Source organism: Mustela erminea, chromosome X, assembly GCF_009829155.1.
Source record: "Mustela erminea isolate mMusErm1 chromosome X, mMusErm1.Pri, whole genome shotgun sequence".
Lineage (NCBI taxonomy): Eukaryota > Metazoa > Chordata > Mammalia > Carnivora > Mustelidae > Mustela > Mustela erminea.
Window position 1 is genome coordinate 91,195,639 of NC_045635.1, and position 14,906 is coordinate 91,210,544.

At 41.0% G+C, this 14,906-nt stretch overlaps 1 protein-coding gene across 6 annotated transcripts; it reads left to right on the plus strand.

Moving 5' to 3' along the window:
* Nucleotides 1-5,507: 5,507 nt before the first annotated feature.
* Nucleotides 5,508-12,770, plus strand: NXT2 (nuclear transport factor 2 like export factor 2). 6 transcript variants are annotated; one of them, XM_032331119.1, is made up of 5 exons: nucleotides 5,508-5,685; nucleotides 6,660-6,747; nucleotides 7,937-8,023; nucleotides 9,546-9,690; nucleotides 10,566-12,770. In XM_032331119.1, the coding sequence occupies exons 1-5, from the start codon at nucleotides 5,585-5,587 to the stop codon at nucleotides 10,745-10,747; spliced, it is 603 nt and encodes a 200-aa protein (XP_032187010.1). In that variant the 5' UTR covers nucleotides 5,508-5,584; the 3' UTR covers nucleotides 10,748-12,770. The 6 variants fall into 6 exon arrangements, with proteins under 6 accessions (XP_032187010.1, XP_032187011.1, XP_032187012.1 ...); XM_032331120.1 differs by having other exon boundaries at nucleotides 6,663-6,747; XM_032331121.1 differs by lacking the exon at nucleotides 5,508-5,685 and adding an exon at nucleotides 6,367-6,542.
* Nucleotides 12,771-14,906: the final 2,136 nt, after the last annotated feature.

The following is a 14,906-nucleotide window of genomic DNA, read 5'->3' on the forward strand; positions in this document are numbered from 1 at the left end:
AAAGCAAAAGAAGTTTCCAGCAGAGAGTTGAAAGAATTTTTCTCCCCTGAAGATAAGACTTGTGAATACCCCATAGAGGAGGCAATTGAAAAATAATGAGGTGAAAATGGATTATTCTCTCACTTTTTCCTGACAAGAAGAAAAATTTCCCTTTATAACAAACAAGTTCATTGGGGCACCTGGGTGGCTCAGTGGGTTGAAGCCTCTGCCTTTGGCTTGGGTCGTGATCCTGGGGTCCTGGGATCAAGCCCCAGGCCCCTCGAGCTCTCTGCTCAGCGGGGAGCCTGCTTCCCTTCCTCTCTCTCTTTCTGCCTCTCTGTGTATTTGTGATCTCTGTCTGTCAAATAAATAAATAAAATCTTTAAAAAAAAAAACAAGTTCATAAAACAATAATAAAAATTTTAAAATAAAAAATTTTTTAAAAGTGAGGAGTGCCTGAGTGCCTCAGTCAGTTAAGCCTCTGAATCTTGGTTTTGGCGAGGGTCATAATCTCAGAGTCAGTGGATCAAGCCCCACATTGGGCCCTAGGCTCACCTCAGAGACTTCTTGTCCCTCCCCATCCCCCTCTGCCCCTCCACTTACTGGCACATGCACCGTCTCTCTCCCTCTCCCGTTGAAAGAAAGAAAGAAAAAAAGAAAGGAAGAACCTATTTTGCCTACGTTTTTACTTGTGCCAGTGGTCTGAAGTAAATGTTTAATATACGAAAAGCACATAAAGTTAGTCCCTCAAAATCTGGCCAATATATAAATAATAAAAGTCATCTAATAACAGTGTCTTTCAAAAGATAGACCAAAGTGCTATCTGACAGAGCTTCTAGAATGGCCAAGTAAAGACCTCTGTAAATTCACACTCCTATAAAAGCAAGGAAAACACTGACAAACGTTGTCAAGATTAACTTGTCCAGAACTCTAGAAATTAAGCAAACACTTGCAAAAATCTGAAGAGCATGTATTCAAGAAAGACCCCTGAACACCCATAAGGACATGTAACTGAATGTACTCATGATCTCGAGCACAGCTCCATGGTAGTGAAAAGACAACCCCCAGAATGAGACAAAATATTTACAAATCATATATCTGATCGGGGGCTTGTATCTGGAAAATGTAAAGAATAATTAAAACAAAATAACAAAAGGACAAGCTAATTTTTTAAATAAACGAAGGATCTGAAGAGACATTTCTTCAAGGATGATAAACAAATGGCCAATAAGCTCATGGAATGATGCTTGAGATCATGAGGTGTCAGGGAGATAGAAATCGAAACCATGGGGCACGTGGGTGGCTCAGTGGGTTAGGCCTCTGCCTTCGGTTCAAGTCATGATCTCAGGGTCCTGGGATCAAGCCCCACATCGGGCTCTCTGCTCATCGGGGAGCCTGCTTCCCCCTCTCTCCCTACCTGCCTCTCTCCCGACTTGTGATCTCTTTCTCTGACAAATAAATAAATGAAATCTTGAAAAAAAAAAAAAGAAATCAAAACTACAGTGCCATATCACTTCACACCCCCTTGGATGGCTATAATAAAAAAGATAGACAATGACGAGTATTGGCAAGGATGTGGAGAAATTACAGTTCTGATGTATTGCTGATGGGAATGTAAAATGGTGTAGCCACTGTGGAAAAATGTCTGGCAGGTCCCTAAAACATTAAACAGGTTAAAAACAAGACAACAGCTCCTCCCCCCATGAAGTTGCTTATGCTAAGCCCCACATCATCTAACCAAGACTTAACTTACTTACAGTTTTGGATCTCCGGGGAATGGAATCTCAAACCAGTCAATCAGGAATTGCCTGATCAGCATTAGCTAGGTGACATTCCCCATAGACCCCTGCCATACCCTAAAGGAAAGTAAACATGACATAACCAATAGGCATTTTTGCCTAGTAGAACTTCCTTGTTCCCTCTCCCTTCTGCCTATGAAAATCTTTGATTTTGCACAGCTCCTCAGAGCTCCTTTCTCTCTGCTAGATTGGATGTTGCCCAATTCATGAACTATTGAATAAAACCAATAAGATCTTCAAAATTTACTCTGATGAATTCTATTTTTTAACACATAACTTACCATACAACCCAGCAATTCCACCCCTAGATATCTCCCCAAGAGAACTGAAAACATATCTGCACAAAAACTTACACAGATGTTTATAGAAACATTATTTATCATATCCAAAAAAATGGAAACCACCTAAATGCCCACTAGTGGATAAATGGATAAATAAAATGTGGTACATCCATACAATGGAATACTACTCTGCAATTAAAGGAACAGGAGTATGGATACATGCTTTGAAAACACTGTGTCAAGATACATATTGTATGATCCCATTCTTTTTTTTTTAAGATTTTATTTATTTATTTATTTGACAGAGAGAGATCACAAGTAGGCAGAGAGGCAAGCAGAGAGAGAGAAGAGGAAGCAGGCCCCCTGCTGAGCAGAGAGCCTGATGTGGGACTCGATCCCAGGACCCTGAGATCATGACCCGAGACGAAGGTAGCAGCTTAACCCACTGAGCCACCCAGGTGCCCCTGTATGATCCCATTCTTATGAAACGTCCGGAATAAGCAAATCCAGAGAAGCCAGAAGTGTATTGGTGGTGCCAGGAGGTGGGGGGCATGAGGAATGGTTACTGCTAATGGGAAGGAAAGAGGTTCTCTACAGGGCATTGAAAATGGTCTAAAATATCATGGCAATGCTTGCATGACTCTGTGAATATACTAAAACCCACTGACCTGTACACATTAAATGGGTAAATGGTAGGGTATGTGACTTACATCTCAATAAATCTGTTTTTAGAAGTACTATCTGATGTGAACCAGCCAAAGGTGCCTAGCTAACTTAGTTGGTAGGGCATGAGACTTAATGCAAACAGGCTGATCACCAATCAGAGACCTAAGAGGAAGGGGCTGACTGCTTGGATCACTTCCCTGATTGTTCTAGACTAGTCCATCTCAAATCCAGGGAAAGGTGAAGATTCAGATAGGGATGGTTGTAACTCCAAACAGCTTTAATCCCATTAGGTCTATGTCTGACCAGGGAAAATGGCTGCACAGCACTGCCGCAGGCAGTCCGAATCAACCCAGTTTATTGCTCCTACAGAGCACCTAAGCCTCTCCTGAGCTATGCCGATGCCTCTCAATACACCAAAGCTACCTAATATTTCTCAGCTTCATACTCTCAAATAGTTGTCTGCATTATCTATGCCATGGGTAGGGGAAAATAATGTTCCTCAAGCAGAGACTGCATGCCCCTAACAACAGTGTTACAGAACATGTATTAATATTATTATTTCTATTTTACAAATTGGGAGACTGATGCATGGAATAGTTAGTTGATTTGGCCAAGGTCACAGAGCTATTCAGCGGCATGGCCAGGATTTAAACCCATGCGGGTCCCAACAACAATGTGCTTAACCAGGATGTTGTTCGGCCTTCCAAGAAAAGCCCTTTCACACCCTTCCTACTCAGTCTCCCCACTTCTTACACCTGTACAGCCATCGAGCAAAGAGCAGTTCTGTGTCTCCTTTGCCTGGTTCCCATTTTTCCCCCAAACATAGTTCTCATATGGTTTAAATTCGCTGTTCTGCCCAAGGAGAGTCCAACATTGTTTCCTATGTTGTTTTCCCAGCCTCCCACCTGTGTAGCGCAACAGTGAAGGTACACACAATTCTGTGCAAACATTCAGTGCAAACCTCGGAGGCTTTGCTCCACCTCTAGCTCAGCTGTCCCCTTAGTACTCCCAAAACTCCTCTAATCCCCAGCGCTATTGCTCACCACCAATAGATACTCATCATGGCCATAGGACAGGTCACAGCCTTTTGGGCAGGTAGAAATGTAGGCAAAAAAACACTTCAAAATAATCATAGTTTAAGCACATGCATGGCTAGCAGTGTCTAAGAGCAAAGGCTTTGGGACCAGCCAGCTGTGGGTTGAAATCTCAACTCCAATAGCAGTGTCATTTTAGCCAACTTACTTAACCTCTTTGAATTGCCATTTAAATTCTTCAAAACCTGGATAATAATATCTCTCTCTCCAGGGGTCCTGAGGATTTAACAAAATTAAAATGAATGCCAGACACATATTCTGAACTCTCTCTCTTTTTTAAAGATTTTATTTATTTGTTTCTTTGACAAAGAAAGAAAGATCACAAGTAGGCAGGGCAGCAGGCAAAGAGAGAGGGGGAAGCAGGCTCCCCACTGAGCAGAGAGCCTGATGTGGGGCTGGATCTCAGGACCCGGAGATCATGACCTGAGCTGAAGGCAGAGGCTTAACCCACTGAGCCACCCAGGTGCCCCCATATTCTGAAGTCTTAATTAAGAAATACAATCACCGGGCGCCTGGGTGGCTCAGTGGGTTAAGCCGCTGCCTTCGGCTCAGGTCATGATCTCAGGGTCCTGGGATCGAGTCCCGCATCAGGCTCCCTGCTCGACAGGGGAGCCTGCTTCCCTTCCTCTCTCTCTGCCTGCCTCTCTGCCTACTTGTGATTTCTCTCTGTCAAATAAATAAATAAAATCTTTAAAAAAAAAAAAAAAAAAAAAGAAATACAATCACCTATAAAGCAGTAAACATGAGTCATTTTGGGCAAACCACAGTAATTAACTTTGCCACTATTGGTGAATAATGGGAGAGAAGTCTGGAAAGGCAAATTGAGACCAAACCAAGATAGGCCTTTAAAAATTAGGAAAGTTTTGGAAAAATGAGAAGAGTGATCATGTTTGTGGACTGGGGAGAGAAAGTGAGGGCAGGGGAGGAGAGGGGGGTGAAAGGGAGAGGGGGGAGTGGAGGGGAAGGGAGCAGAATGGAAGGGAGAGAGGGAAGGGGAGGGGAAGTGGGGGAGGGAAGCAGAAGGGAAGGGGGAACAGAGCTGAACAGAAGCAATGGGGGAGAAGAGGGGTGGTGAGGGGAGAGGAGGGGTGGAGTGGGGAGGGGAGAGGAGGGTGGGTTGGGGAGAGGGGAGAGGAGCAGAGGAGAGGGGAGGGAGGGAAGAGAGGTCGCTTAAAAAAATAAGAGTTGAACAAGTTACTTAGAATTCCTCTGTAGTACATTAATATTTTGTTTATTGTCTTTTATTCCCATTATACTGTGAACTTTATGAACATATGATTCATGTCTATTTTTTTTTTACCCCTCTATATTCAGAACCTTGCATAATGTGGTAGTCCATACTAAATGCTTATTATTTTTTGAATGAACAAATGAATTACGATGATGGGGTGCTACAAATAAAAATTCCAAGTATTTGAACATAGATGACTCAAAGAATACACATTGGACGTGCAGAGAAAATAAGGAATTTAAATTTTGGACTCCATGAGTTTGAGAAAGCTGTAGCACATTCTGGTGTTCATATCTAGCAAAATTTCATATGCGTAACTGGAGGTCAGGGAAGGGGGGGGCTAGAGCCGTGTTATGTAGAGTCATTAGCATACGGGTAGCAGTTGAAGTCACGTGGGAGGAGGGACGTTTTAAATAAGAGACAGCCCCCGGAAGTGACGCCAGTAAGAGGGGCGCAAAGGAAGAAGGCGGGTGGATTTGCAGTTGAAGCTAGTCTGAACAGCGGAGAGTTCGGGAGAAAAAATAACGCCTGAATATGAGAAGATTCAGGAGAGACTGGTCTCATGGCGGAGACTCAGGAAGATACCAACGAAGAAGGGAATATTTTGATGAGGAGCCCGAAACCAGTTATTCGTGGTAAGGCTATAGAGTATCTAATTGATTTGACCACCCAGAATTTGTCAGTGCTTGTGAGGTGAATGGTTTTAAAGGATGTTAGACAGTGAAATCAGGTTGTAATGGTAGTTACAACTCTCGAGCTTCAACCCTAACTAGTTTGTGACCCTGAACAGGTTAATCAACTTGTGCCTTAGCTATAAACCGGAGAGGATTACATCATAGTGTTATTGAAGTAATAAGTGAATGTAGATTAAAATGCTTAGAAAAAGTACTTGCTCATGGTCATCAGGCAGTAAAATTCTAGCTATTCTTAGAGTCGGTTGCGGAAGGTGGTAAATGGCAAAGTATACTAATCTTCATTTGAAGTCTGAGACAAAAACCGTATGTTAGAATGAAGGAACTTGATAAGCCTTTCCTTATGAATAAATAGCAGATAACCACATCCGTGATTTGTGAATAATTTTAGGAATGCTACTGAGACCGTTGGGATTCAATTCAGTGAGGGTAGATTCTTCTAGAATGTTCCAGAACTTTAAATCCTTCTCCACTAGTCATGCGCAGAGTGGTTGCCTACTTCGCCAAACTCCACCCCTTTTTCCTATAGGCTACAGAGCTAGCAGGTCTCCTCGCGTTTCTCATTGGTCTTCGGCTAGCCTTGGCCCCGCCTCTTGGAGCAAAGAAGCTCCGCTATTGGATCGTTTAGATGATCTTTGCTTGTCCCATGTCGCTAGGAAAATGGATACTTTCGGTTAGAGTATCTCGTTTTTGAAAGCCGAGGATTTTTTTTTCTCCCCCGAAGTAGATAAATAGCTAACAAATGAATACAGAAGGCAGATAGGAGGGTACGGTCGGAACTGAAGGGACGTGTACTTAAGGTGGGAACATCGGGGTGCTTTTAACAACGGACTGAGCTACTTCCGGGGGAGAATGGGCGGGTAGAGAATTCAGCGTTTGGCGGGTTTAGCTGTCTTCCTAAATATTTGGTGCTGCAGCAGCCGAGAGCGCCGGACACGTGAAGAGGTAGTGACGCCGCCACTGCCAGAACAGGCTGCTTCGGGCTCGCTCATGGCCACGTCCGTGGTGAGTACCGGGGCCGCAGCAGGGTGCCGGGGCGCCGCGGCTTGGGCAGCTGAGGGGAGGGGCGCTGGGGCGGGCTGCCTGGCGGTCACGTGGTGCAGTGGCGAATCAGGGCCTGGCCCGCTGGGCTCCGGGGGCGGGATTCCCTCTCTGTAGCCCCTCTTGGTCCGTAGCCCCCCTATTCCCCCACCGCCCCCTAAACCCCGGCGTCTGTGTAGTCTTTCTCCTGGAAAGGACTCCGAGATGGGAATTGGCGAGAGGCAGGAATGTTGGGGTCTGTTTATGGCTTGGGATCTTTTATTCTTCATTATTTCCCTTTACAAATAACTTTCCGTCCCCTGACAGAGAAATGAAACGGATTCTTAACTCAAATAATAGGCTGGGCTCCGTGAATGGCTGGGGAAAAGGTACTTACTAATCATCCGGCAGGAGAAAACCCCAATAGCATTTCTCTTCTTCCGTTCTGCAATTCTTGGCAAACGCCAGTGAATTTTTACATAATGTGGGGAAGTTTCCTGTGTATGTACTTTTTCAGGTATTTCGTTGGCCTTTATTATTGTACTCTTATTTTGTCCCCACTGAGCAACTCCTTCTCATAACTTCTGATTCAGCTCTCTACCCCCCCCCCCGCCTTTTTTAAGGTTCAGACCACATCATTTCTATTAAGGTTATTGTTTTGTAAAACATTGGAAACCTACAGTACTTAAACAGCACCGGTTACCAAGGAAAGATTATCAATTCCAATTTAAGATGAGAACACTAATGAGGGATGACTATGTCCTAAATACACGTGCTTTAAAATGGTAGAAAATGTAAAAACTGGAAACGTGAGCCCTGAACTTTATTTTTTTATTTTTTTAGAAGATTTTATTTATTTATTTGACAGAGATCACAAGTAGGCAGAGAGAGAGAGAGAGGAGGAAGCAGGCTCCCTGCTGAGCAGAGTCTGATGTGGGGATCAATTCCAGGACCCTGGGATCATGATCTGAGCTGAAGTTAGAGGCTTTAACCCCCTGAGCCACCTAGGCACCCTGATCCCTGAACTTTATAATGTCTTAATTTATACAGAAGAATATGGACTGTGTATGGAGGTACAGAGTGACTGAAATAAATCATTAGTTTTTGTTGGTGGGTTTCTGTTTGTTAGGGGTTGGAGGGGTGGTAATGTACACATCTGAATTTTTTCTCCTAGGATTTTAAGACTCATGTAGATCAGGCATGTAGAGCTGCTGAGGAATTTGTCAATATTTACTATGAGACAATGGACAAAAGAAGACGGGTGAGTGTTATAGACTCTACTACTCTTTGTTAAGTACCTGAGTTTTTTGTCTTTTGTTTTTTCTTAGCCAGGCTTGCATAAGTGATCATTGTGGACTTGTTCTTTAAAAGTGCTTTGTTTAGGGAAGGATGGGTTTGATATTATGGAAGTGTGGGTTCTGGGATCCTCTCTCAGCTTTGCATCTACTTAACTCTGTGATCTTGGGCAAACTGCTAACCTCTCTTAACCTCATTTTATTTTTATGGTGGTAAGTGAGAAGTAACTTACTGCACTTGACATGGGGCTTAACGTATGTTTACTTAAATATATTACCTTTTTAATCCCATCATTCATGCAATATGCTTTAAACAGCATTAGTGCTAGTAAACAGCATTAGTGTTAGTGAAGGAGTCTGCCATTACAGGGACTGTTCCTCGGTTTGCTTGCTTAATTTCCAGTATTGGTAATTTCTGATTAAAGCTCACAGCTGTAGTAAGTTCTGATTAAAGCTCACAAATAGGGCCCACATGGTTTGGATACTTTTAGTTTTCAACAGAGCAAATTCTCATGTCATCAGCTTATTTGTTCTGATTTATCCCTGAGTCATATCTTCAAAGTAATTGTTTCAGTATGTGCTGGAGTCTTGCCTAAGCCTCTTATCAGCATAGGACTGCTTTAGAGCACGTTCTTTATGCTGCAGGTAGAGAAATTAATCTCACAAAATTTCTCTTTTTTTGGCAGAAGATAAAAGAAGTTTCTGGTACTGATGTTTGACAAGGGACCTGACAATAGATGTTTATTGTGTCTTGCACAATAAACTTACTTTCAAAAATAAAGTAGCAAAAAAAAAGACAACATAGTTTTATTACCAGAGTCAAGATAAGGAGCTGGTCTTTGCATCCAAGTAAAAATTTTAGGATTAAGCAAATAATCTGTCCTGTGACAAGCTAACCTCCTGTGACTAACTCCTGTTCCTACAGGGTTAACTCTTGAATTCTGCCTTATGTGGGCGTTAATTTACATGACTTAGCAAAGACCTGCACTAGCAAATAATTGTGATTCTTTTGAACAAAATAGGTGTTTGAGTAGTACTAAAAGAATTCTTCCTAACACATACAACATTAAATGGTTCAAACATCAAATGGCTCACATGTACGTAAACACTGGGGTTGGAGTGGCCAGGTAGAACCCGATCTACAACTTTAATTCTCTGAATTAGAAACCGGAGGGAGACTAAACCTGGTCTGGGGCTGCATGTGCTTAAAACTCATCTTAATTCATTTTAAGAAAAAGAAACCAAAACTTCAAAACCCTCTTGGGTGCAAAGTGTTTTCATGGCTAAAGTGAAATTGTCTCTATTAAATCCAAAATGATCAGTCAGATACCTTCTTTGCTCACATTATCTTCCAGGGGGAGGGGGCAAGGGGAGTGGAAATGGAGGTTGAACTATGGAAATGTTTATATGTCACCTGTAGCCCCTTGATCCATTTCTGTAACATGCTTCCCTAGAAACAAAATCTTTACCTTTTTTTTCCTCTTTAAGGCACTGACCAGGCTGTATCTGGACAAGGCCACTTTAATATGGAATGGAAATGTTGTTACAGGGCTGGAAGCCCTAAATAATTTTTTTGAGATGTTGCCTTCTAGTGAGTTCCAGGTCAATATGTTAGATTGCCAACCAGTGCATGGTAAGATCACATTCCTTCAACGTTTTCTTTTGTTTTCCTTTAGTGAGCACTAAGCTTGAACGCCAAAAGCAGCAAGCAACTTGTAGCAATAATTACTTTTTTGAGCATGTTAAAAATGAAAAATTCAGCAGTCAGATTAAATTATTGGTTTTCCTTTAGGTGCATCTAATTCCAGAAGACCACTAGCCTTCTGTTGGATTGTGTGATTATGGTTTATTAAAAATGAGTGAGAAATTGAGGTTAAGTGTGCTTTTGATTGTTGGGAGAGAACTGAATTATCTCTCGTCCCTGAATAAACAACTCCCTTTTGTGCCTTGGAATGTTTCCAGAGAAAAATTATACCAATTTCTGATTAATGTTATTATTTTACAACCTACTGAAATTTCACAGAAGAAATTTATTCTGCTACAGGAAAAAATTATTTGGCAAGAGTTTGATTCAAGGTAGATTGATGTGATATGTAAGATTGACCTCTAGATGGGGTCCTAAGCGTCAGAAGTAGTAGTTCGGGGTGATTTTCTTTCCCCGTTTTAGTTCTTAAAAAGAATAGCTTAAGAAGGCAAAGTACGAAAAAGTTCTATTAGAAACACAACGAAATATTAATAAATAGAGAAATCAAATGGTCCTGTGCAAAAAGCACTTCATTAGAGTCCCCAAACGCCTTCTGGACTGAAAATAATTTTAATATGCTTTGAAACAATAATTTCATTTTCTGCCTTTGGGTGTGCATGCTCAAGGTTATGCTCAAGGTAAAGAAAGTTTATGAAACTTTTTTTTCTGTGTTGTTAGAAGCAATGTCACTTAAGCCTGAAGATCTACTTCTTCAGAGATAGAAACTGTGACCTCTTCTCTTTTTTTATTTTATTTGGGTAAAGAGCAAGCTACTCAGGCCCAGACCACAGTTCTTGTTGTGACCAGTGGAACTGTGAAGTTTGATGGAAACAAACAACACTACTTCAACCAGAACTTCCTGCTGACTGCCCAGTCGACTCCTACCAACACCGTGTGGAAGATTGCAAGTGACTGCTTCCGTTTCCAAGACTGGGCTAGTAGTTAAAAGGGGGCAGAAGTCCATTCTTGTTTGGTCCATTAGTTCCAGCAACATAAATTTATGTGAAGTAATTCATTTTATTATGGAAGCACTATAAACTAGTATGTGCTGAAACTGTTTTCTTTAATACTTTTTTATTCCTAGCAGCACCTTTTATAGTGGCTGCCTCTTTGGATCCTTGCCCTTAAGAGCTTTAATGCGAGTTTTTTACATGCCTTATATACATTTCACTAATGACATTCTTGTGATAATATTGCACACGTGGTCTCTGTATTAACACATGCACTGTGAGCCCAGCCTATTGCAAAAATGAAACCCTTTTATAATACTATCTATGGGATATCAGCACAATGTAACTCTCTGGGAGGAAGTAGAGTTTTTGTTGTTGTTGTTATTAGCTTAATTTTTTAGTGAGACACATCCCTATTTTCAGTAAATGCTGGTAATGCAGTTATAATATAAGGCTTATCCAAATCAGTTTCATGAAAACATTACTAATTTAGGTTTGCATAGATGCTCTGACTTATTAGCATGTAGAGATGTTCAGTAGTCTTTTTCGTGTTAAGTATTTGTTTTATGTAGGCATGTTTTCTTATGGAGTGAATTAATCTACTAAAATGTTCCCAGTTGATACTTGAGTATTCGATACACTCAGTGGTTTAAAAACAAAACTACTTGAGATTTTTCTTGGCAGCTCCAAGTTTATAACTTTAGGTAATGAATGGTAGTAGCACTAATAGCTTTAATGGGAAAATGGGGAGTGAGAAATGGAGAGGATCCAAGGTTGGCCAAAAGTTAAGGAGGGTGGCCAAATGGTAAATTTTTGGTACTTGTTTTCTACCTCCTAAAAGTGTAGCCTATTTTGAGGATTTAAGTCATAAATCATCCTTGCCAAAATGGTCCCGAGTGTCACTTTTGTTCAAAGAATGCTTTTGAAAGGTTCTTCCAGTTCACCTCATACTTATCACCAATCTATGTCTCAGATTTATTCAAGAACTTCTGGGGGTAAGATGTCAGCAATAATGCTGACCCTGCAGGGTCTGACAGGAAAGTGGGAAACAAAGCCATCACTATTTCTTTGGAACACTCTTAGCTTCTAAGTCTTCCATGTGAACTTCAGGCCAAAAGTCTCCTATGTATTACCCATCCCCCAAAGTCAGTGATTTGTTCTCTGTGTTTTACACTGTCAATTGCTCTTGTTTTGTTTTATTTCTTTTCTTCCTTATTTAAAGTTAAAATTTTTTAATTTGATGATTCATTCTTCTGTTGACTAAGCAGAACTGTTTGAAAGCATGTTCCTGTCATGTGGCTAGCTCTTGGCCTTTTTAAAGAGAAAACAGAGGACAGCAGATTTTCATAAGCTCCTAGACTTCAGAGGAACAAGTTGATTCGTGTTCCATCTCAACATCTAAAGAGAAAAAGCTAGCTTTGGTATTTGTTAAACTTTAGATTTTTCTCCTTTCTTGTGTTTATTGTTTCAGTGTTTTTATGCTAAATGTGCCAGCTTTGTTTCTCCATCACAACTCAAAGTTAGGGTTTCTCATCACTTGCTTTGAAAACCAGCAATTCATTCACTCTTGCCCCAAACTACACATTTTACTTCTGATGTGTTAAAAGAATAGAATTAAATATGGGAGGAAGGGGTGGAACTGAAATGTAGCCCACACCCTCTTGTAGTACTGATCAAAACTTACGTGTTATATAAGGTCTACTCAAAGTGAGCTCATTCTAACTTTGGATTGGCCGTCTAAAACTACACCTTGAGCAGGCAACAGTCAGTGCCCGAACACTGCCTTTTGCCTTGAAGAGAATGGTCTCAAGTGAAAGCTGCACATAACTAGCAATAACTGAATTGAGTGGTTATATTATATGTTTTAAGACTTCTATATACATTGCTTTTTCCAAACTCTGTAGACGTTTTAAATGGCTGGAACTACTCTTGTATGGACTAAGACTGTATTTTTTGACTATGATATTTTTGTAACTTGAAAAAATAAAATAAAATTTGCCTTGTGTCAAGTTTTCTCAAGCTTGTTTTAAGGTCTCTTAATTTTTTTTTTTTTAACTGGAGAAGTTAGTTTCTTTACCATACGAAGTTTTTCAAACTAAAAAAAAAAAAAAAAACACAGGTTAGAATGTTGAAAATGGGTTGACAACCTGGATTTTGTCCTTTCTCTAACCCATCCTGTTCTTTGCCTACCACATACTCACACCCAGGAGATCCTGTTTGAGCCAGCAGCGAGGTTTCCAGTGAGATGTTGGAAATTTTAACCTTGAGAAACTTTAGCCAAAGTGCTGGATTCAGCAGGCAGGTAAGCCAAAAGACAGTTGGTTTCCAGAAAGAGGGGTCGACCCATTAATTTTAATTATACCTTAAAATTGTGTCACCAGGCACTTGAAGAGGAGTGAGAAAAGGCAACAGCCCTTGAAACCATCTCTTCACAGATACACTTACTTTTCACAATTTAATATCCCTGAGATTAGCCTGGATCCTAAACTGATGCCAAATCATACTTGAATAGGCTCTCCCTGCTTTTCTCAGTAGTACCAAAAATACTGGAGAGTCTTGAAATCAGTGGCATCTTAGATAAGGTTGATAAAGTCCAGCAATGATTTACGTGGATAAAAATGGTTAGGAGTCTACTTAGGTCCGAATTTGTAGGCATAGTGGAAGGAAACAGCCATAAGCCTAGGAAGCTAGTACCTCAAGATTCACGTTTTGTCAAGTTATTTGCATGATTAGCTTTATGTGGCTGGAAGAGCCACAGAGCTTATTTAAATATGCATGAGCCTTAGTGAATTGGAACTTAACGAGTACCTGGTTTTTGGAAATTACCTAGTAATAGAGGATGTGTTTCAAAGATAATCCCAGTGAGGTTAAAGGGTCCATGTGTTTGGAGAAGGAGCAAGCAGTCCAAAATAGGCAAGAAGATACTAGGAGTTCCCTTATTCTGGAATATTGCTGGATTGACTTGCTTGAAAGTGACGCAGGACATCTGGTAGAAGGGGACTTCATTTGCTAATTTTTGTTATTTAATACAGGGTATAGAAAAGACACACATGCTATGAAGGGTAAAGATATCCAGGGGGAAATGGTGGGGCATAGTTAGCTTTTAGATTTAACAGTTGGCTCTATACAATGAAATATTTTATCAAAACACTTGGTTACCAAACTGCGGTATTCTATTAATAAATATTTGCCTTTCATTGCCAAATGCAGCTTTCTGTACAAAAGAGTTCTCAGTGGCCATGTGTGGGCTGTATAGGTCAGTCTGCTCCCTAGAGAAACACTAAAAAAAGGAAACAGTATTGCCGGAATAACATATCCGATGAAGCTAGGATAGAGCCTGTATCTCACATTGAGATGTATGTACCTTCTAAATTGGTGGTTTACAGAGGTTTTGCCTGAACACACAATAAAAAGTATAAAGTACCACAATCCAGCACACAGATGCATACATGTGGCCAATGAAATGTTATGTCCAAAAGAAACCTCATGCATACTACTTGCAAGTTTGTTCTGGTACTTTCTATTTCACTGTACTAGGTTTTTTTTGAAAATTCTGATCATAGCCTGCTGCATAGATTTTTTTTACAACTTCTTAATGGACTGTAGAAGCCATTTGGAAAACAAAAAGGAACAAGCATGTAATTTTCACTATCACTTTCTAGTGAGGGATAGGGTTGGGCAGCTTAGGAAAAGTGGTGCCCTGTGTCAGCCATGTCACCTGACTGAGGAATGATCAAAAACTTCCTCCTCTCATAGCTGCATGTCATAATTGCAGAGGGCCATGAAAGGCAGCGATGTTTTCTTCCCTGTCGTTGCCTTGCCCCCAAAGTTCAGAGGTAAGGGTGCAACTGTTTAGTCTCTAGGCAGAATCTGAGAGTAGCATGTGTGGCAGTGAAGACTTGAAATGGGGAGCAGGCCACCAGATTTCAGGTGTCCAAGAAGAGTATTGAGAAGGCATTCTGGCAGAAACCCTATGAACATAGTCTGATACTGCATAAACTGTCTATTTTAAGTCAATCCTGTGTGTGTGTATGTGTTCTCTTTCCCCTTCTTCTTGAACATTCCAGATACGGTATATCAGCCCCTTGGTTTAACACAAACTATGGTGGTCTCAGTGGAGTCAATCCAGGTCCCAGACCCAAAGGAGATCTGTAG